We start from the raw sequence: 20,823 nt of genomic DNA on the forward strand, positions 1-20,823 counted from the left end.
TACATTTAAAAAAGAAATGCAAACAACTTGAAAAACATTAAACGGAAATACAAAAACAGAGAACTCTTTGTCCCTTTCTAACATCATCTAACACATATTTTCATGAACAAAAACTATATAAATGCTCATTTTAGTTTAGTTTAGTATACAACCCTTTATTTTATCCGGGCTGGGGACTGGCACAGGGAGATCCAGACTTTGACCCCCTTGTGGCGTCATAGTTAGGCGAGGGCGTGAAGGGTCTTGCCTAAAGTCCCCAGCCCACCTCCTGGGGGTGCGATGAGCTGGTTTCCCATGCACCAGTCCTCCACGCAGCACACTGAGCCATCCAGTTGCTTGCTCATTTTTGTAAACTATGAAATAATATCCTTCAAAATGATTCAGTGAAGCATTAAGACTCCCTACAACACAACAAAGCGATGTTAAAAAAAAAAAAAAAAAAAAAAATCTCAAATGGGAGCAAAAAAATACTACCGAGGACTAAACAAGCTCACAAAATGCACCACTGAGATTTATACTAACTCATAGTTGAACTTTAACACACACTAATCAAAGAGATGCATCTGGTTTAAACTGATATCAAGTCTAATAACCTTCCAGAGCAAGAAGCATTTTTAAATGGCATGCATTTACTGCTTTGCCGTCTCAGTAGTTTGACTTTCAACAGGGTTTCTCCTTTGAAGGTTTCTCTGTGGCTGCATTGTGTCTCCATGGGTATTCTGTATTTCTCCAGCAGTTAGGTGTACTAATGACACCAAAGTGACTGTGGTAATGTTTGTCTGGGTCTCTGTGTGATGGACTGTTGAGCAATCAAAGGTGTATCCTCCTTCGACTGAGCTATAGTATTCTTCCACGACCTAAGAGTTTTAAGAGTTTTAAGCTACTACTTTCAAGTTTGAGCCGCAAAGTTCTTGTTCAGTTTACGGGTAACTTCAATTCCTGGTCTAAAAAGAACTGGAAACCTCCCAGGTTTTTACCCGTGAAGAATGTCTGCGTGGCAGAGGGACGTATCACCAAGGTTTTAGTAGCCTTTGGTAAACAAGCCAGTCATTTTGGAAGTTTTAACACCCTTTCCCTCCACATCTGGATGCGTCTAAGGTGAAGTAACACAAACCTGTTGACTCAGTTTTTTGCTTGGAGTTGTCGTACTCTGCTCCACACACCTCAATCTCAACCAGAGGGGAAACAATGCCTCGTCCATTCTTTGGCAAGTGCCGGGCGCCCAAGACCTTCAGGAGGGAAGATTGAAGATATTGATTGATGAGAATGACAAAATTCTTTCCATTTATTTCATTACAGAATTGGACACATGGACACTGCTTATTGCTCAGACAAGTTTAACACTCTAGGCTGTATAATGGTGGTGCCTGATTGGCTGTACATTTCTTGGAAATGTACATTGTAAAAAACTAGACCCAATGTCTAGATGCTGTAAATATTTTTTATTTAGATTTTAAGTTCTTTTTCAGACATGAAAGGTTCTATAGCACCAAAGAAAGAATGCAAAGAAAAGTATGTGACAATCCAATCTAATCTCAAATTTCAAAACAGTGTAAGAAAACTGCACAATCTGCTGTCTCTGAGTTCAGGATGACAATCAGCAGACAAGTTCTAATTACTCCTGATTTCTGGAGAAACAGTAAGCATGCAGCTTCTTTAAATGTTCATCCCTGCCATTTCAATTCTCTTAGCAAAGTCCATCACCATCTGCGGTTCTGCATTCTTGATCTGAACACCAAATTTCCCCATCATGTTCTTGTGACTTTTCTTTCCTTCACCCACATGTCTGCTGAAGTCTGTCCCAATCGCCATCATCTCCCCTCTAGATACCCAGAATCACCTCATCCATCTCCCTCCAGCATTTCTCCTCTAGCTCACATCCTACCTTAGAAGAGCATACAGTGGGGCAAAAAAAGCATCATTCTGTCTCTCATAGTTGAGGCATAGCTATGATGAAAATCACAGGCCTCTCATCTTTTTAAGTGGGAAGACTTGAACAATTGGTGGCTGACTAAATCATTTTTTGCCCCACTGTAACCACATACAACATCACAACTTCAACTTCAAGCTTGGTAATAAATATATAAAAGCAATATTTTAAAATAAACAAAAGTCAAAAAAAGGGATGCAACAGTGAGTCAAAGATCTAGATGTAATCAGTGTGTAACTAACAGTTCACATAAACAGAGGTGAGTGTAAACAAATCAATACAAGCATCTAGAAAATGAGGTTTATAGTGTGGTGATAACAAAACAAGCTCTATGTCTGATATATTGTGGTGATGTTTTGTGTTTAAACCGTTGACAGCCTACTTATTCTTCATTTCCCTCAAAGAATTATCATTTATCTGAGGTTATTTATACTCTATTTTATGCCCTTGTCAAGATTTCATTTACATGTATTGATGATACGATACGCGTCTCGCAATACGATGCGTATCACGATATATCCCAAGACTGTACCGGAACAATTTTTCAAGATTTTTTTAAGAGTACGACTTAGAAAAAAAAAACCTGATTATTAATACGCCAATCATTGTAATCATTTTATTTAATGTTCACAATGTTAAGAACTGCATCTGTATCTCATATACAAGTTGCTTTTACCCGAACTAAATCATAGTGCTTTTCTTTTGGTAAATTACCGGTAAGATATATTAGTACTTAAAGGGAACAGTCAACATTGTCTGATTTCCATTAAAAAAAAAATTTCAGTACAAGAATTTTTTTGAATGAATGTGCCTTAACCAACAAGGTAACAAAAGTATTATTGAGGAAATAAAGTGCTGTTTATTTTTAACATTTCTAAATGTAGCTTCTCCAGTACTTTGAAGTGGTTCAGGAGCCTGAACTGTGCTTCAAAAAAAAGGATGCGTTGTACACATCACTCTGATTCATCTGGTCGCTGAACTAGAATCTGTCACTGGGATGTTCTGCAGAACTTTGGCCCGTTTATATGATATTGGCAGCAACGTGGCACAGAATTTTGGTTCAGAAACCATCCAAAGTAAAAACTAAGTATTGCATGTCTTATAATAACAAAACAAGCTGCTTCTCGCTGGGATCTTGTAGCTGTTGTGGGTGGTGTAGAGCTGCTCTAAGAGGCTCAGTGGGCGGTGCTGCCAACCAGCGGTTGGGGGTTTGAGTGGAAAACAAGAGTCAGACCCTGAAGGATGCTCATAAATAATTAAAAAAATGTCGTCTTGACAGCATTTTAAATTGATACAAGCATCACAGAATATCGCAATTCGTCCCTACAACCATAGTATTTCGTTTTTTGGGTTTTTTTACTACACATTTGAATGCTTTTACAGCTGCAGATGCAGTTGACCGCTTTTCAGAGGAGAATGAATAAAGTAGTTGTTAATTTTTTGCTTTTTCACACCTATTCCTTTCACCTCATTCAACACTCAGTTCAGTTTTTCATGAGTCTTTCCCTAATCGACATTTATCCTTAACTCTACACCAGCATCGCTCTACTGTACCTCTATCGCTAGAGTGACTTGTTCGATGCCTCTTAGCGTGTTTCTGTCAAAAGGATCAAAGCTGTCGTCCCTCATGATGGGAGGCTGAAGAACGTAACCATTCCTTCCATTTAGCATGAACAGTGCCTGGTTCATCTGCATGGGCTTATCTGCAGAGGGAAGAAAAAGACCAACAATGTTTTAATCGAATGCATTTAAAGGTTGCTTTTCATGCGTTTTAGGTTTTCCAACTCTGAATATACCTGCTGTCTGAAAATTAAGTGCAACCAGCTGAGAACCACAGAGCCACATGGGTAGAGGGTCATAATTAGAGGAGTCTAGTCGCTGCCCCTTTGGATAGATCCTGGACAGTTGTAGTCGGTTGTACTGAAGGAACTTCTTCCCTTTAATCTTGTTGGCATATTTCTCTGCTTTGGTTTCCGGGAAGGACGACATGTCACGGAAACAAGCTCTCTCTGTACCAATCTCTACAGGAGCCGAAAACAACGTGTAGCCATGAGTCTTTGTGTTTGATCAACAACCCATTTTTTATCATCTGTGTTCATTAAACTGCTGTGTGTACGCCTTACTCTCTTCATCAAACGGCACAGGCCGACAGTAGATGACCAGGTCTGACAACTCTAGAGCAATCTTCTTCCTCCTCTCCATCATCTTCCCTTCCTCCAGCTGGAAATAGAAACACACAAATGTAATCACCAACAGTATCAAATCACAAAATAAATGCAGATACTGTCCTCCTAATATGCTAAGAATATTAATTTATTTGCTTTATTAACAATCCCTGACGCCTTTCAGCTCCAAATTGATGATTTACAACACTCCCAAAAAACATTTTAAACATTCTATCACGTTTTCCCAAAGTGAAACTTCAACCAAGACAAAGCTCGGCCCAACATCCTATTAGCCGACAGTGTGACATCACAGGTGGGCGTTTACCTTGGCCTCCGAGGTCATGGTAACTTCACGAATCTTGTTCATCCATTCCTTAAGCTCCTCCTGATTGGTGGCAGACACGTCCAGGATTGTGCGCATGTTGGTATTCAGAACCAGAGAAAAGACGTACGGCCTGTTGCCCTTCCCCTCGGGGCGCGGAACTGAAAATGACATTTTACACTCACAAGGAATGCAAGCCCCATGCTATTGACGCTTAACTACATACGTCTCTCCATTTATCAAGCTGAAATGATTCTCGTCAATGGCCATGAGATCAATGGGTGTTTTCCAAAAATGACACTTTTCCATGCAGCCACTAGATGGAACCATTGAGTCAAATTTAAAGAAAGTTTTTTTTAACCTACTATATCCCTTTCGGGGTCATGAGGTTGCCAGAGCCTGTCCTGTTGGGCGAAGGCAGGGTACAGCCTGAACAGGTAGCCAGTCTGTCGCAAGGCACACTATCCCACACAAATACACTAACACCTTAAGTAACCAATTGACCTATGAAGCATGGTTTTTTTTGGACTGTGGGGGGGAAGCCGAAGTGCCTGGAGAAAAGTCTCGCATGCATAGAGAGAACATGGAAACTCCACACAGAAAGGGCATAGCTGGGATTCAAACTAGGGGTTTTTGCTGTGAGGCGAGAGTGCTATCCACTGAGTCACTGTGCAGCCCTTAGACAGTGATATAAACTCAATTAAAAGAAGCCCAGGAGAGCCCAATCCCAGTCCAAAAGGGTAGTTCTCAGATTTTTTCCATCTACCCAAATCCTGGCTGCTTCTTATTGGTGGAACTTAAGTTCAGGAAAACAGAAATAGGTCATAAGAAAACAAGGACCTCAGACCCTCAAGAAAGGAGAACGAACACCAAACTTTAGCAAGATGTCCATTTAAAAACAAGTCAACCTAATTACTGAAACTAAATGAAAATCGGTTGAGGGAATTGGGACAAAAACTAGAAAACCCAAACTAAAGAACACAAAAAACAGGCTTCGATCTAAACAAAACAGCTGTCTGTCACCGTTTGCATCCTTTTGCAAGTCTCAACTAAAGGCTTTCTGGTAGGATTGCTCTGCACCCCTGCAGAAAAGTCAAACAGGAAGAGGTGGGTTTACTTACCAATCTGACAGGAAGACAAATCCACGCTTCCTCTCAACAGATCTCCCAGAGGACTGTTTTCTGTCATGTCCTGCTCGACGAAAACAAAGAAATCAAGGTGTTTAGAGTCTAATTTACATGGTGGGTGTGTTGATTTTAAATCCAAAATTGTGCTGGCTGCAGAAGCACTGGTTCCTTTTGAAGGTTCAGCCCTTACAGTTATGTCAGGCTCTGCTGCTGATGGACTGATTTCCTCCACATAGTTTGCAGGAAACCAGAACTGCTTCTTTCCTCCATAATCACCTTTCCACCTGACATAAACAAAACCAAGAAAGTTAGATAAGAATCAGATTTTGAAAATTATTTTTCTAAATACAGCTAGCAATGCAGCTCAAAATTATTCCTGCATGTAAACTAAACTGTTGGTGCCCCTCTAGTAATAAAAGAAAAACACACAATAGTGAGAAACAATGTACAATAAACAAAAGTAATAAATCAATACAAAGTATTTAAAAAAATCTGACATTGCCCATTGATTTCTAACAACTAGTATACATTGAAAATATAGTTTCAGAAAATCCCAAAACTCAAGCTCAAACATTCAAATTTTTCTTTCTACAACAGGAATAAAATCACTTTAAATGGATAAAGAGCCACTTCCTCCACCTCACACTCACCAGCCACCTTCCTGTTTGTCAACATTAGAAATGATGGTGTCCTTGGTGAAGGAGAGTTCGTCGTCTCGCTGGGCTTTATACTCGTACATCGCTCTCACTGTGCACTGACAAGCAAACACAGAAGGTTGCACATAACTACAGTAAATTTAACACAAAGTCAAGGTTTGGAGGTGCGGGGAAATTTTCAACAGGGCACACTCACCTTCAAAGTTGGCATTTGATTAGCCTCCACATAAAAGCCAGGATTCCTTCCCTCATACAGAGAACCATAGTCTGGCTCCTGTAAGAAGACGCCATGTTTTAACAGACCCGAACAACAGGCAGAAGGTCACTATTCTCAGTTTGATTAAATATATCCACTTTGAGAAGCACTTACAGCAGTGCCTATTTTTTCCAGAGTGTCCTCGTTGATGGGATAGCGCAGCTTCATTTTGCGATACAGAGGGTGCTTTTCAAAATAACTGACGAGATCTACTAGGCTGTCAAACTCGGAGGTGCCCAACTGCACGGTCTGGCCCTCCTGCTGAACTCGACAGTGTTTGATCTTACCCTCAGCCCTGAGAAGAAAACCACAGAAACTCTCAAATACACTATGGATTCTGGAGGTTTGAAACATTTGTCTCACACTAAACAGATCTTGGATGGTAAAAAATGATCCCTAGACGACTTCAATGCATCGGATCCAACTGAGTTTACCTGAAGGAGATGGCATAAGAGTTTGGTTCTGCTCTTTTCCTGATGAGGAAAGCTCCATCACGAGGAACCCTCATCAGCATGTTTTCTGCATGGCTCCTGGATAAGTTAGCATGGTACCACCTAAATATGAAGGGGGGAGAAAAATATTTACAAGGAAGCAGGCTTTCTATACATTTTAGATTAAAAAAAAAGTTGGAAAACAAAGATAATAGTTAAAGACGTTTAATAAAGGACAACAAAGTATTTCAAATGTGCATTAAAAAGGGCCTAAAAAATCGGATCCCTTCAGTCGAAAACTCTTTAGTGAACGTACTCTTTGTTCTCATGTGCATTGGTCTGAGGCACTGGTTCTGTCAGTTTCATCTCAAATTCATTGCAGCGTAGTGGCACCTGCTGGTAGTGACTGATCAGAGCAAAGAGCGTGTCAAACACGAGGTTGTCGGTCAGGTAGAACTTGGGGCTGCCCGCCTCCTGGCGCGAGTGGATACGACAGTGCTGCACCCTCCCCGAGCGCCTGTTGAAAAGAAAGGTGTGATGAAAAAAAGAATTAAAGCGATCACCTTTTTTATGTCAAAGTGTAGGGCTATAACTTGCTTTAAATCATAGATTCGTAGATAGGGCTGATCCGTGATCCTATCTACTATCGGGGCTGCATCTTTCGGCTGTACTTTCATCTGTAGTAGTATCTAATAGTACAATTTTATATTATCGTCTTGATATAAATAAGAAAATGCTCAAAGTTCAGAAAAAGAACAATCAAATTCTTCTACATGTCGGTTTTGGGCTTCAACCGCCGATTACATCATCAAAACATCAAGGGCCAAAGCGAATTCTTGGTTCATGCATTAGAACCTGCGCAGGACGGTCAAATAATCGCTGCGTCTTTTATTGGCGCCGGCTGAACCGTGCAGCCACAAAGACCTCTGGTCGTGTCTGTACATCGACTTGCCAGCGAACCTGGCCGCCCCTGACGGATTAATTGCATACAGTGTGAGCAAAGCTTAAGCCGTTACCCCTCTTTACTATTCACCCGTTCCTAAATTATGGATACAACCACGGGATCAATATTTGCTATGTGCAAACATCTACGTCTTATTATATAGCTAAACTATATAATACATGTCAGTAACTATGTTTCTTTAAAAACAAAACACAATAAAAGGTTATTTTTTAAAAAAGTGTACCAACCAGAAAGAGAGAGTGTAGTCTCCAACAAAAGTTTCACTCTCCCGCACCAGAAAAGTACCGTCAGGAGCTCCAGTCTCAAGGCAGTATTCAGTCAGCAGCCTCTCTGCTATCTGCCGCCCATCGCGTCCAGCGCCAAGCTTTCCATGGAACCACTTCTCTGTCACGTGCTGGTCCATACTAGAAGCCACCTGTGAAATTGAAAGTGCAGGAAGGAATGGTCACCTAATGCCTACATCAGATGAAGAAAAACCTCACACTATGAACTGGAGTGTTTCCACATCTGCCCTAGCCTCTTTTCCCTACTTCCAAAAAATTCAAATTTAAGCCCACTCTGGGAATCACAGCATTTATTTCGAATTCATGGCAACTACAAACCTCTCTGTGTTCCTCTTCTTCATCGTTGCCCTGGTTACTGGAGGTCTCTTCTGAGTAGTAGATCTTACTGTTGGTCAGGACAAAGAAATGAGGATACCACTCCTGCATGGACAAAGAGGGGAAAATAGGGTATGTTAACAGCATAGATACACTTAAGGGAAATGATCTACAATGCAAAAAATAGTTCAGTAAAAATTAATCTATTGTTGCTTTAAAAACTCTAAAGATAAATAACTTTCCCTTGACACAAAACAAGCATGCTTACATGGTTAACAGGATCCTCCAGGTACAGGAGGCCGTTTTTAATAGAGTTGCTGATATCATTCTCCGAGTAGGGGGTGGAGGTGGACACCTCCTCATAAGCACTGCCTTCAGCAAGCTTCTTATGCTGACAAAGACAAACACGAAACAGCAGAAAGACAGTCAGGCTAATCCAAAACTAAGCGTTGCATTTTTGATACTGTTCATTTCAATTTAAGTCCGATTCCTCACCTTGATGATGATCTTTCTCTTGAGCTGGTTGGGTGAGGGCAGGTTATCTGCTGCCATGTCCACCGCCTTGGTCAGCAGCATGTCTCCAAACACCTTCTTGAACTGAGATGCCATGTTTCTCTGCTGCACAATATTACAGTGGTCCTCAATGGAGAGGATGATGGGATACCTGAATAAAGAGGAGGGGGGTATGTAGGTGGCAGCTCCACAGAAAGCCATTCTATATTCTTGATTTAAATCAACTGTGTCCACGAATTTAAGGAAATTGGATTTAGACACGCAAACACACAATAAAATAGGACAATAAAATGGTCAACAATTAATAAAAGCAGAATTTGGCCAAGTTATAAGCACCCGTGGCAAACAATGTCAAACTTTTCACAAGAATCTCTACATTCTGCTTTAAACCACCACAAAAACTTTTTTCTTGGAGCCTTTTCTAGTTGTACCTGCATTTTTACATTCACACGCACCGTCTGGTAGGACCAGTTTACTAAAATATGGCAGAACATCCTAGAAATACTTCTTTTTCTTTGGTAAACTAAACACCATCAGGCATTTTATCTGGCAGGTAATTGTTTTTATAATATTTTAGGACTTTTAAAAGAACAGATGGACACAAAGTTATGTAATGTTTTGAACTAAAACACACAACGTCACCCTGGCATGTGAAAAATGTCCCTTCATCTTCGTCACCTTAACAATTGTCTATCATCGGGGAAGGCTAACAAAAGAAACAGGGAGGGTTTTTTGACTTATTGAAACTCACTCTGACGTGACAAAGGCGTGTTCTTTGATTGTCGTCAGGACATCAATAAATTTTATTTTTGTTGTGAGGGTGTGTCCGTGGTAGATGACTGGCATTGTGTCTGGACCATCCCAGCAGTCCACTGTAAACAAACATTCGAATTTGATCAGAGGGTCATGCAAGAACGAATAGAAAACCCAAAAGAAAGCAGAAGGAATGACGCTGACATCATGTTTGCTAACCTCTAAAGGTCAGGAAAAGATACTGTAAGCATCAATGTTTAGCATTAGCAAGCAGATAATACATGAATGTGTGACATAAGAATTTAAATAAATCAGTGTGAGGGTAAAAGTCTTGCATGTGTGGGGTTGTGCGTTTACCCACACTCAATACAGCGACAGCCCATTCTCAGACAGCGAGCATAAGCTTCCAACGATGACTCACTAGAAAACTGGTCTCCCGTCAGGTAGCTAAAAATAATCACATGGCATAGGAATTATTAACAGCCAAACTTCTGAAGTCAATCTTAAAGAAACCTATGTGTCAGGCACCAGAAACACACAACACCGCAGCATTAGAAGGGCCGTTTCCCTCTCAACAGTTGTTACTGTCACACCGCTCAAGCAAGCAAGCAAGTGGGAAAATGTTTGCTTTGCTATTTTGGAGTAAGTATCCAAGAAAAAAGATTACCATTCCAACCGCCTTTCACACACTTCACAATGAGAGGAAACAATATTTTTTCCACTAAGTACAAACTTTGCAGCACGATTGCTAAATAAAATATTTTTCTTGTGTTTGAGGCAAATTCAAAAGAATTGTTGGAAAGGAAACGTCACACACACAAAAAAGAGATTCCAGATTTAAGCATTCTCTGACTACAACTGGCAGAGGGAAATGTGAGCAGGATTCTGCCATCCTTACGTGTTGTGCGAAGAGGAGATCCAGTAGTGGGACAAAGGATTGTTCATGTTCTCTGGACAGACTAGGTCTAGGGAGGAATCCCAAATGGAATTCTCTTTGGAGAAAAGGTATGTGAGGAACTGCACCAAAGAGAGGAAAGGGGTAAAGTTAGAACTTAATCACTGTACAGGACTGGAGTGAAAGACACCAAAACAGAAAACTAGAGTCTGGTAAATAACTTGGGATGGCAAAATTTTAAAAGATCTGAACTGAAACAACGCACATTAAAAAAAAAAACTTCCCATCAAGGCCATTAAAGTCCAAATCTGATCATCTTTTCAGCTATTTGATTGGCTGAAAAGATTATTATGATTAATATGATAAATCAAAAACCCTGTGTCATTTGTAAGACTTTGTTTCTGCAGGGCAGCAGTGATTCATTGGAAATTCGCCCCTGTTGTGGGCGGATCGCTGGTGCGGAGCAACTCCGCCCCTCTTCTCCTTGTTGCAGAGCGAAGCAGGGAGCTTGTCTGCTCCTGATTAAATAAAGGAATTCATTTTCTTTTAGGCCTGTACAATAAATCGCAAATTATCGCGATATCAAGCTGAGCAAAACGCATATCGCAACAGTTGGCAAAAATTGCGATAAATGGTAACCTTGAATGTGCTAAAACTATATTATGACAGCTTGAAGTATTTAATAAATCAAATAAATCCCTTTATGCATTTAACCAAATGGGTGGACGCCTTGACGTTGTTGACCAATCAGATGGAGCTCCTTTATTTTAGATGTTTGCCTCCTATGTAGACGAGGGTCATTTGGAGTATAATTTAAGGTATGTTGACTCTTTTTTCCATTAAACTGTTGCAGTGAAATGGAAAATGATGTATTTTGTTGTTTTGCCATTCGTTCATGTATCGCAAGTTATATCGTCATCACAATATTGATCTCTAATATCACAAATCAGGATTTTCCTCATTTTGTGTAGCCCTAATTTCTTTATACATATCTGCCTTCACCCTTTAATACTTCTACACAATTGTTATTGAAGTAGAAAATGTTGTCAACATGAACTCCTGAAGTCATTTCAAACATTCCACCGTGCTCTTTATTGAGGTTTCTTAAAAGTCCATAGGGAACCGTTCTGCTGCCACCAGACATGTTAAAATCCATTCATGCATGAAATGACTAATCAGTACGTTTGTGTCCGCGCGTGCCAGAATTTCTGGAACTTCGCGATGGTTGCATCACACTTGCTCCTCCTGTCCTTACAGGATCTCTACCAGTTCCCAGCACAGGTCTGCTGTCAGGACTTTTCCACCAAAGCACTTCTAACCTAACAAAAATGCAGCTCTGGTAACTCCCACTTCTTTTCATTTTGTCTCCTCATTACTCATTGAAAAACTAATAACTTCAGTTTGAATCTGAAAATGCCTAAATATTACAGGTTATAATTTGATTTCATAGATTTCACTTGAGAGTACACTTCCAATTCTTGGGTTATTTATGTTGGAATATATATTTGTGGGTTACTTTTCGGAGAAATACAAATGTTTTGGAAAATATAGTGATTTCCTTTTAACCCAATATAGGTCTTTATCGTGGGTTAAAATAACCCAGAAATAAGTACGGTAAGTCCCTTTTTAACCTTGGAGTTGAGTTAAAAACAAACAAACTTGTGTTATTTTTAACTATGGAGATTTCAGTGTGTACTGTAAATATTTGATTATTAAACCTTTTTTTTTATTATACAATCAAGAAGTGTGTCTGACAAAAAGAGACACATTTGTGGCCCGGTTGTTGGCTGAAAACAACCACAACATTGACATGCCTGGGCACTCCTTGCTTCAAAGAAGAAGCTTGCACAGCTAGTTTCAGCATTTCACTAAAAGAAAGAGCGGTGTTTGCAGCTTCTTTCTTGGAATATTACATGCTTCAATGAAGGTAGAAACTACAAAATAACTTTTTTTTTCTCCGTTTTTCTCCGCCTCTTTGCTTTGCACGCCACCACTCAACCCACAAACTACTAACCCAACTGTGAGAACAGCATAGCATGCAGAGCAGCGTCTTCCTTTGTGTTTGATAAGTAAAAATGAGACATTTGAGCAAGAATGCCTTGCACTCACCAAAAAATCACATTGGCAAATAGATCAACAGTTCTTAATTTTTTAACTTGTGCTGTCCACACAAAAAAAAAAGACTTGGGAGAGAATTTTGTAAACACTAAAAGTATCCCTTCAACACTGCAGCAAAAAGGAAAAACATAGCTGTGAGTTAAAAAACAAAAAACCTGCCACAAGGCAAAGCATCAAATAATCAAACTGCGAAGATTATACCAGTAGTAGAAAAGAATCATTAGATGACATGTTAATAATTAAACAAAATGAATGAAAAAATCTGGTTTTATTCTTTCAAGTTTCTTGAGTTTCTCATTAAGTTTTCTGAACTTTTTTTCTTCACATTATTAGCATTAAAGTAAAATCCAATATTTGCATTTCTGCCTTCTGCCAATTTCTGACATCTGCAATTATGTAATGGTACATAAAGTCTGCTGTGTTTTGGTCTTTAACTTTGTGATATACACGATAGTTGGCTTCTTCTGTTATTTTTAAGCTTTTCAAAGTACAACCAATAATGCCCGATCACCTATTATACAATACAGAGTAACCACAGGTACAACGAGGTGGCAGCAAGAGTGGTACAAGCATCTGCTGCTTCAACCTAACAACCTTCTGGTGACCACAAAAGCCGTCCTCGCGATCTGCAGAGCTGCCGTGCATCATCGAGAATGAATACCTCCACTATGTGGGAGAAGCTTTTTTTAGGCCAAGATCGTTCACATCAATATCAGTATCAGAGCATCTGCTGCCCACATCGACAGCATTGGCCGGAAAATATCGCCGACTAAAATATGCGGAAACATTTCCATCGTTGAAACAGAAAAACATAAAAGTAGTTGCAAAAAGAAAACAACAAAAAAGGTCTAAAGAAATTTGAAAGTACCTCATCTTGTTGAAAATAAGGCTGCTCCACTTCTCTTAGGGGCTGTTTCAGATAGTCAAACATAAACTCCTGAACCTTGTTGTTGTCTGTGGCCCAGAGTTCCTTTAACAAAAATACAGAGGATTTAAAAGGCTGTGCAATAAACAGGAAGCAATCTACATGCTTAATAACCGTTCTGTTACATTTTGGGACTCAATCAAGAAGCTCTTGAAGTCCTCTAGTAAAATCCTCCTGTCAGGTCTTTCAGTGAAGCTGGTGGAGAACATACGTTACCGCGTTAGATGAACTTCACAACATTTCCAGAATCTATTCATGTTTAGCTTTGACCAACCTTTGCAGAAGTGGAATCTCCATCTGAATAGAAAAGGGGAAAATAGTAATGTAATCAAAAAGACGTCGTTACAGTGCGTTTAGTGCTGGTGGTGAGGATGGATGGACTCTTCGTGTGGACAGAAGGCTCTGAGGTCATCCTTTTCATCTAACTTGAGCCTGCCTGTCTGCTCCATCATCTGATGATCAGGGTGTAGTGAGAGTCCTAATGGTCAGCGCTAAAGGGGTTGGTGGGTTTTAATTTTCTCCTATTGATCTCACAGCTATTTGAGACCACGCATATGGGTGGGGGGCATGTGAGGGGTGATGTGGAATAAAAACAGCACACAACTACACTTACATTTTTCTGAGCATCAAACATCAGATTACGGTACAGCTGCTCAAACTGGCTGAAGGACACGTCTCCGTTCCTCAACTCCAAGTCCTGAAAAAAACAGCCAGAGAACATTGTTGAAGAAGAAGCTTCTAATGGTAGGCAAGTAAGTAGGTAAGTAGGCAATGAGACAGAGTGGTGAGGGGCTCTATGATTGGTCGGAGAGGATTACCGGAAATTTCTCCCGGAGGAACCTCATGTTGGGCACTCTGTAGTTGACCTGGCTCAGCATGTTCTTCAGATCTTTACAGGATATCCTAAACGCATAAAAGGTATGAAGGAAAATGCACGCCAACTTGAAAAGACATGTCAGTGAAATCTAGTAGATATACAAGTCCAAAGTGAAAATGCAAACACTTTCGGAGAAAAGCTCTCTTTGGCTTCACTTCTACTTCCTTATTGGAAATTCGGGCCAAAGATGACAACACCCCAACAGCGTAACAAAAGCAGGGATGTAAAAGACAAACATCTCTGCACATCTCCTCCATTCTCTGCAGTCTGTTTCCTGCAGCAGGAAGAGCAGCTGGCGTGTGGCTGAGAGGTCAGTTCCTTTCCTACACCTCAGCAGAGCTTTGTCACACCTAATAATTGGGTGCAGCACTTGTTCTTGACTGCACTTCAAATGACAATAGTTTCTCATGACTGAAAGGATGAGTTTAAAAAAAAAAAAAGCACGACAAGAGAACTGCAAGAAATACAATAGACTGCTTACCTGTCTTCCCTGTTGCGATCAACTGCATAGAACTGTTTGCGTAACCACCTAAAAGATGAGGATCGAGTGATCTGACCGTTAAAAACATTAAAGGTAAAAGGTTTTCTATTAGCAATTGTTTTACAGTTTGAACTTTAGCAGCTGTTTTTGCCCAATACCTTTCTATTTGAAGTGGTGTTGAGGACTTCAGTGTGTCAGCCAAAAGCCAGTTTAACCCCTTCACCCACATGGTCATCTCCTCATCCGATGTTGCTGCAAAGAGTTGAATGGGTGGGTTTAACATTCATGGGCTTAAACAAGTAAGATATAACATTGATTACTCATATTCAAGACAATAAGGCTACAACAAGAAGTAAAGCGCGTCACGGCTGTTCGAGTCTGCGTCATGTGGAGCATACCTGCGAGGCTGAGGGACTTGAGGCGAAACTCTGTGCCATACAGAATGACAAAGCAGTGAGCTTGGTCCAGCCGTACTGACGGGTCTTCTGTGTAGCGCTCGAAGTCCCGGGACTTCTGACCCGAACGGATCTCCTTGATCTCCCGGATGTCAACTGTTGAGCCAGGCAACGAGAAGTTTATAAAACCAAAGCAAACAACAACAACAAAAGGGGAGGAGGGGTGTCCCTTTTCTCAAATGTTGACAGTTTAAAATTTTATAGTTGATCATTTAATATCCATTGTTTCAAAATATGCAAAGATAAAGAGCATTGGAAGTTATTGTGATTTAAAGACATTAGTGAAATGTGTGTGGCATTTTCTCATGATCGAGGAGGCATTTAAAGAAAATTCATCTTAAAACTGCAATTTGGAGTATTTCTGTATTAAAATCATTGTGAATCAGGAGCAGACAAAAGAATGCCACTTAAAAAGTGTGTAGCTGTGACGAAGGCTGTGTCCAAATTTCCACCCTAAGCCCTAATTTCTAAAAAAACTATATAGTGTGGGACTATTTAATGCCCTGGATTTTAAAAACAATTCGGACACCATGCTCACTACTAACGGTACTTTTTTTTAAAAAGGCAAATCTGACATCAATTTCATAAAGTGAAAATCACATTGATATGAGCTTTTTGCGACGACCATTTATGAATCCTGAGGATGAAAACGTTGATTTTTTATTTAAAAAATAATTTTGATACAATTTTTTCCGCAAAAATTGTTCTAACGCAATGCATTGTGGTCTTTATTCACCAATCTAGTGAGCATCGATGCACACTGGTTTTTCGTAAACACTTGTGGGGAATTTCTAGGGCACTCGATTTCGGAATTGCAGAGTCAGACAGCACTACAAAATGGCGAACGCACTATATAGTGCACTATGTAGTGAGTAGTGAAAGAATTCGGACACAGCTGTAGAATCGGCGGACCACAAGCTCCCTGCTCCATTCCATTCTGACGCAGACAAATACATCCATGTACGTCTTCGTTTTCCTCATCTGACCTGGCATCTGGCTCAAAACTGAACGTCTGGATAGCTCCAATATTGCTCGCCATTTTTGTTGTTCCGGTAATGTTAGGTTGAGGGTTGTAAGCTAGCGGGAGACAGTGTAAACAGTTGACGACGGGATGTGGGGTCGGGCTTGCCTGCACCAACAATCTCACTCACTCTGCCACTCTGCAGAAACTAGGTCCTAGAAATTGACACAGTTTTTTTTAATTTGCCATAAAATGATTATCATAATTAAAAGACTACTGGGAACGCTTTTAAAACAGATCAAAAGATCATCAGAGGGGTGTCTGTGCAAATTTTGACACCAGCAAGTGACCAATATAATTATATTGGGTGCACTTATACATTCCTGCAGAAGGAGAAAGCTGCTTTCTGTGCTAATCTGGTTTCCCTGATCCCCTGTTCTGGTTAAGGAAACCAGGTTACTTGAGAAAGCCAAACGTAACCTGGTTATGCAGGTGTGTGAACACAAGCAGGTCACAAAATTGTATGGGCTCTGAACCGTAGAACAACTCGTTTTATGTCAAATCAACACAAATGTACACAATCACAATAAAGAATGAGGCTAAGCAGAAAAAATACAAATATTCTTTGGTGAAATGCCAGTATTGATCCATCGTTGTTATGGATGAATGAAAAACTACGGATCATTATGAACAGGAAAGCCAATTGAATAAAACCATGAGTTGCAGATTTCTTAAGAAAGCCACCGACATGCATGAAAATGTATGCAAGTAATCTTTAGAAATGATCCCTGAAAAAATTTGATCTGGTTTGATCTAATATATAGCATGACCTTTGACAAGATGGTAAGCTTTGATGTATTTCAACATCTTCCTATCAAGGTTAAATTAACAACAGTATAAAGAACCTAAGGCGAAGAGTCTCACTTGGTTTCAAACTCCTGCTCCTCTTCCTGCCCCTGAACCACACATCCTGTGCTTTGTCAACTACACACTGCATCTGCGAACGCAAACACAAGTGCCTCTTTGCTTTTCTAAAAGACGAAAATATATTTATTTTTGGCCAAATTTCAAACAGCACAAATTGTAATTTGCAAAGCAGCTTTGACAGGGTGATTGGTTTAATTTATTTAGTTGAAATGTTAAGAAAATAGAGTTCCCTAAGCTTTTTTTTTCCTAAATAAATACACCCCCCCCCATACAAAAAAAAACAGATTTCTCAATTAAAAGCAGAAACCTAATAACTATAGAGGGGAGATTTCCATCTACACACAGCTTCAGTTCCTTCTCCCTTTTCCCACAAAGGTAACAGAGTTTCTGTTTTCTTTATAATGTTTAAAACCTGCACCAAAATGTTAAACATTTTGAGAGGTTTTGTCGCGTACTCAATCTAAAGCTGCTTGCTGTGTGAACAGGCCATCAGATGACTTTACTTAAGGCAGAAGTAGCTCATATTGCAGTTTAAGACCTTTCAATTGATTTCACTGCATCAGCTGATCCATATCAGCACCTTCAGACTGCCCCAGATACAGTTAAACTGGCTGACAAGTCCCTGCTAAAAGCTGAATGGATCGGGTTCTCCTTTTCAACTTTAAACCTGGAACTGATCAACTGCAGCCATTTATCCACGGAGCGTTCAACACGAAAAGCAGGCTTTCATGTCCAATCTGGAGAATTATGGGGTGAGCCAAAGGCCCAATTCATGATATTGTCAAGAAGAACGTATAATAAAGGAGGTTCAATATTAAAGAAGCTTTTAAGATGGAGAGAAAATATGGTTATTAGAGAACAACATGTTTTACATCTACAACATGTTTATACATTTAAAAATCTCTTGTGTTTTTAATATATTGATTAATTCAGAGGGGTCTAAGAAACTGTATTAAGTTGGCCCTGTGATGGGCTGGCCAAAAAACCCTCTGAGATCAGCTTCCGCAGCTTCTGCGGCCTCCATTAGGACAAAGTTTAAATCATGAATGAACATAATTTAGAAACGTATTGAAAGAAAATGTATAGGAAAAAAAAAAACTCTTCAAACGCAGAATCAAATGAGTGAGGTAAAAAATCTGTTTACAGCAAAAATATTTTAAATGAATTTTGTATTTGGAAAAAAAAAATCTAACAGAAGACCTTGATTATAGTTTAGGGGAAAAAACAGAAACTGTCAGTAATATTTTCAAATACAACAGAAAGCACACATTTTTAATTTATTTAGGTTCACTTCTAATTATGACTTGTATTTATGTTTTTTAAGCTTGTGATGTCTTGTCAGTAACATTTAAGATACAGGTTTTTTACAGATATCATTCAAATTCTTCAGAGATTGATGATGTTTGTAGAAATCATGCGTATGTTAAGTTAAATTTAGAGTCAGGCACGAACCACTCTCTCTTTTTGGATTTCATTAAAACGTTATCTTTGTGGCAATTATGTCAACACCTATAGAAGAAACCACATCCTGCTTTGGAGAAGTACAAATTAAGTACATAACAACCAAAATTGTAAAAGAAAATGTCAAAATAAGACTTTTTTCGTTTAAAATCGAATGCACAGAACACTATGGCACAGATGTTTCATTGGCTTTTATATTGGATGTGAGGCAGCTGAGCATGCAGTTTGAAAACCCATTTGATAAATGCGGTATCACAAAGTTAAAGCCTTTAGATTGGGATCTTTGGCTGCACGGAGCACGGAGTACTGCTCGCTTTTGTACGGCAGAGTTCAGTGAGCAGAAAGGGTTGTGGAGATGGATGAGGATCTTCAGATTGGAAGGAGATGACCACTCAGTAATCAGGAGTCAGTGATCTGAATCTGACGTGGGCAGCCAGAGGAACCCAGGGCAGAGATCTGAACAGTGACAACCATTTTTATTCAGACGTTAAGATTATTGCAATGTAACAAGAAAAAAAGTTGGAATACAAAAACTGAAAAGTAGAGGGTATATTCGGGAAAATGGAGATGATATTTTCATGACATCTTCAGTCATTCTGGCAAAATGTGAATTTTGTCAAAAATGTACATTTTGGGAAGTTGGGATGTATGGAAAGGCTGGCAGGAAAGATCAGGCAGACAGGGATGTCATAAGACACCGCCGTGTCCTCTAGTGACAGGAAGAGTTGGATCACCAGCTAGGAACTAATTAGATAAAACAATGCGAGTGAATGATGGAGCTCAGAGATGTGGTATGGACCAAGAAGATAAGGGGACTGTTAACAAAATCCTGTGGTTCGCCAGTGGACGGGAAGTGAAATTCTCCCCTTGCTTGAATACTTTGAAAGTGTACCGACGATAAAGCACCTTACAAAGTAATGCTTCAAAAGACAAATTTAGTCAACTGAAACATCCAAACACAATGACGGAAGGACAAAATTCTTTTCTAATTCACCCCATATTTAGCTCTTTTCCCCCTCAGCTTTCAGTTTTTCAGAGAGCCACAAGAGGCAGAATTTAGGAGGCTAAACATCAACTGAATTTGAGAACTGGATCGAGCAACCCCTCCCCCCTCACGTACCAAACAGGAAGTTCCCGCCTGCTCCAAGACGCCAAAATCCCACAGACTTATATTGAGAAATTAACATCTATTACTCAGTCATTATATATGTCACCCTTTTTTTTAACAAGTTCTTGCTAATCCGAATGCATTTCATGATTTATGTTCTTTAGTGCAACTAATTCAAGTAAGAAACTGAGCAATCAGATGCCTCAATCAAAGTAGGTGGTCTCGTGTTGAGCATTCAAAATGTTTGACAGAATTTGTGTGGCCAGCTTTCAGTGGAAGAAATGAAGACTTCCAACAAGCTTACTCCTAATTGGCAAGGGTGGTTGCCATAGAAATGATGACTCAGATTGACTAGGACCAATAAATGCTTACTTATTGCCCCCTATGTCCAACATGGCAACGTCCTAATTGTGACTGGATTGACTTAATTTCATTGGAGCTGGAAGCAAGTAATGTAAGGGTGATCCAGTTCTCTAATACAATGAGGCTAGACCATACCTAGAGCACCACATTCTTCTAAAAAAGAACTTTGATATTCTATTTCTGTACATGAAAACATGCTTAAGAAAATCCTACCCTGCCCTGGAGTATCAAACAGCAACTATGAGTTGCCATGCAGTGTATAAAAGCCATAATGGCTCAAATAAAGACAAAAAATAAAACCAAGATTGCTCGTGCTTCCTAGTTTACCTATATTCTAAGGTAGTTCGGGGCACTTGCACATGTGGGCCTGTTTTGTTGCATCCAAAGCAGAGTACAGCTGTGCATTTGACATCCTGTGACCCAAGAGAAAGAAGCCTTTACAGGTCCCTCATAAAGAAACACCATAAACACAAGGAAATAGATCTTTTGTGTGTGTGTGGAACATATCTGTTCATCTACATTTACGCAGCAGTCAT

The 20,823-nt window shown here is 39.8% G+C and overlaps 1 protein-coding gene across 2 annotated transcripts in view; it reads right to left on the reverse strand.

Moving 5' to 3' along the window:
* Positions 1-20,823, reverse strand: part of plcg1 (phospholipase C, gamma 1) — a 32,295-nt gene that overhangs the window by 5,955 nt on the left and 5,517 nt on the right. For both annotated transcript variants that reach the window (XM_011477196.4, XM_011477197.4), the window contains exons 3-29: positions 15,411-15,563; positions 15,171-15,264; positions 15,013-15,060; positions 14,473-14,557; positions 14,268-14,351; positions 13,929-13,951; positions 13,780-13,849; positions 13,598-13,699; positions 10,615-10,733; positions 10,078-10,163; positions 9,715-9,835; positions 8,946-9,114; positions 8,719-8,841; positions 8,454-8,555; positions 8,079-8,266; positions 7,204-7,404; positions 6,891-7,010; positions 6,571-6,751; positions 6,397-6,474; positions 6,195-6,298; positions 5,735-5,828; positions 5,539-5,608; positions 4,421-4,578; positions 4,054-4,150; positions 3,727-3,951; positions 3,485-3,633; positions 1,115-1,229 (exon numbers count right to left, since the gene is read on the reverse strand). In XM_011477196.4, coding sequence (XP_011475498.1) covers positions 1,115-1,229; positions 3,485-3,633; positions 3,727-3,951; positions 4,054-4,150; positions 4,421-4,578; positions 5,539-5,608; positions 5,735-5,828; positions 6,195-6,298; positions 6,397-6,474; positions 6,571-6,751; positions 6,891-7,010; positions 7,204-7,404; positions 8,079-8,266; positions 8,454-8,555; positions 8,719-8,841; positions 8,946-9,114; positions 9,715-9,835; positions 10,078-10,163; positions 10,615-10,733; positions 13,598-13,699; positions 13,780-13,849; positions 13,929-13,951; positions 14,268-14,351; positions 14,473-14,557; positions 15,013-15,060; positions 15,171-15,264; positions 15,411-15,563 — 3,159 coding nt within the window. The remainder of the gene's footprint in view (positions 1-1,114; positions 1,230-3,484; positions 3,634-3,726; positions 3,952-4,053; positions 4,151-4,420; positions 4,579-5,538; positions 5,609-5,734; positions 5,829-6,194; positions 6,299-6,396; positions 6,475-6,570; positions 6,752-6,890; positions 7,011-7,203; positions 7,405-8,078; positions 8,267-8,453; positions 8,556-8,718; positions 8,842-8,945; positions 9,115-9,714; positions 9,836-10,077; positions 10,164-10,614; positions 10,734-13,597; positions 13,700-13,779; positions 13,850-13,928; positions 13,952-14,267; positions 14,352-14,472; positions 14,558-15,012; positions 15,061-15,170; positions 15,265-15,410; positions 15,564-20,823) is intronic.

This window comes from Oryzias latipes, chromosome 7 (assembly GCF_053564925.1).
Source record: "Oryzias latipes strain Hd-rR chromosome 7, Olatipes_Hd-rR_3.1".
Lineage (NCBI taxonomy): Eukaryota > Metazoa > Chordata > Actinopteri > Beloniformes > Adrianichthyidae > Oryzias > Oryzias latipes.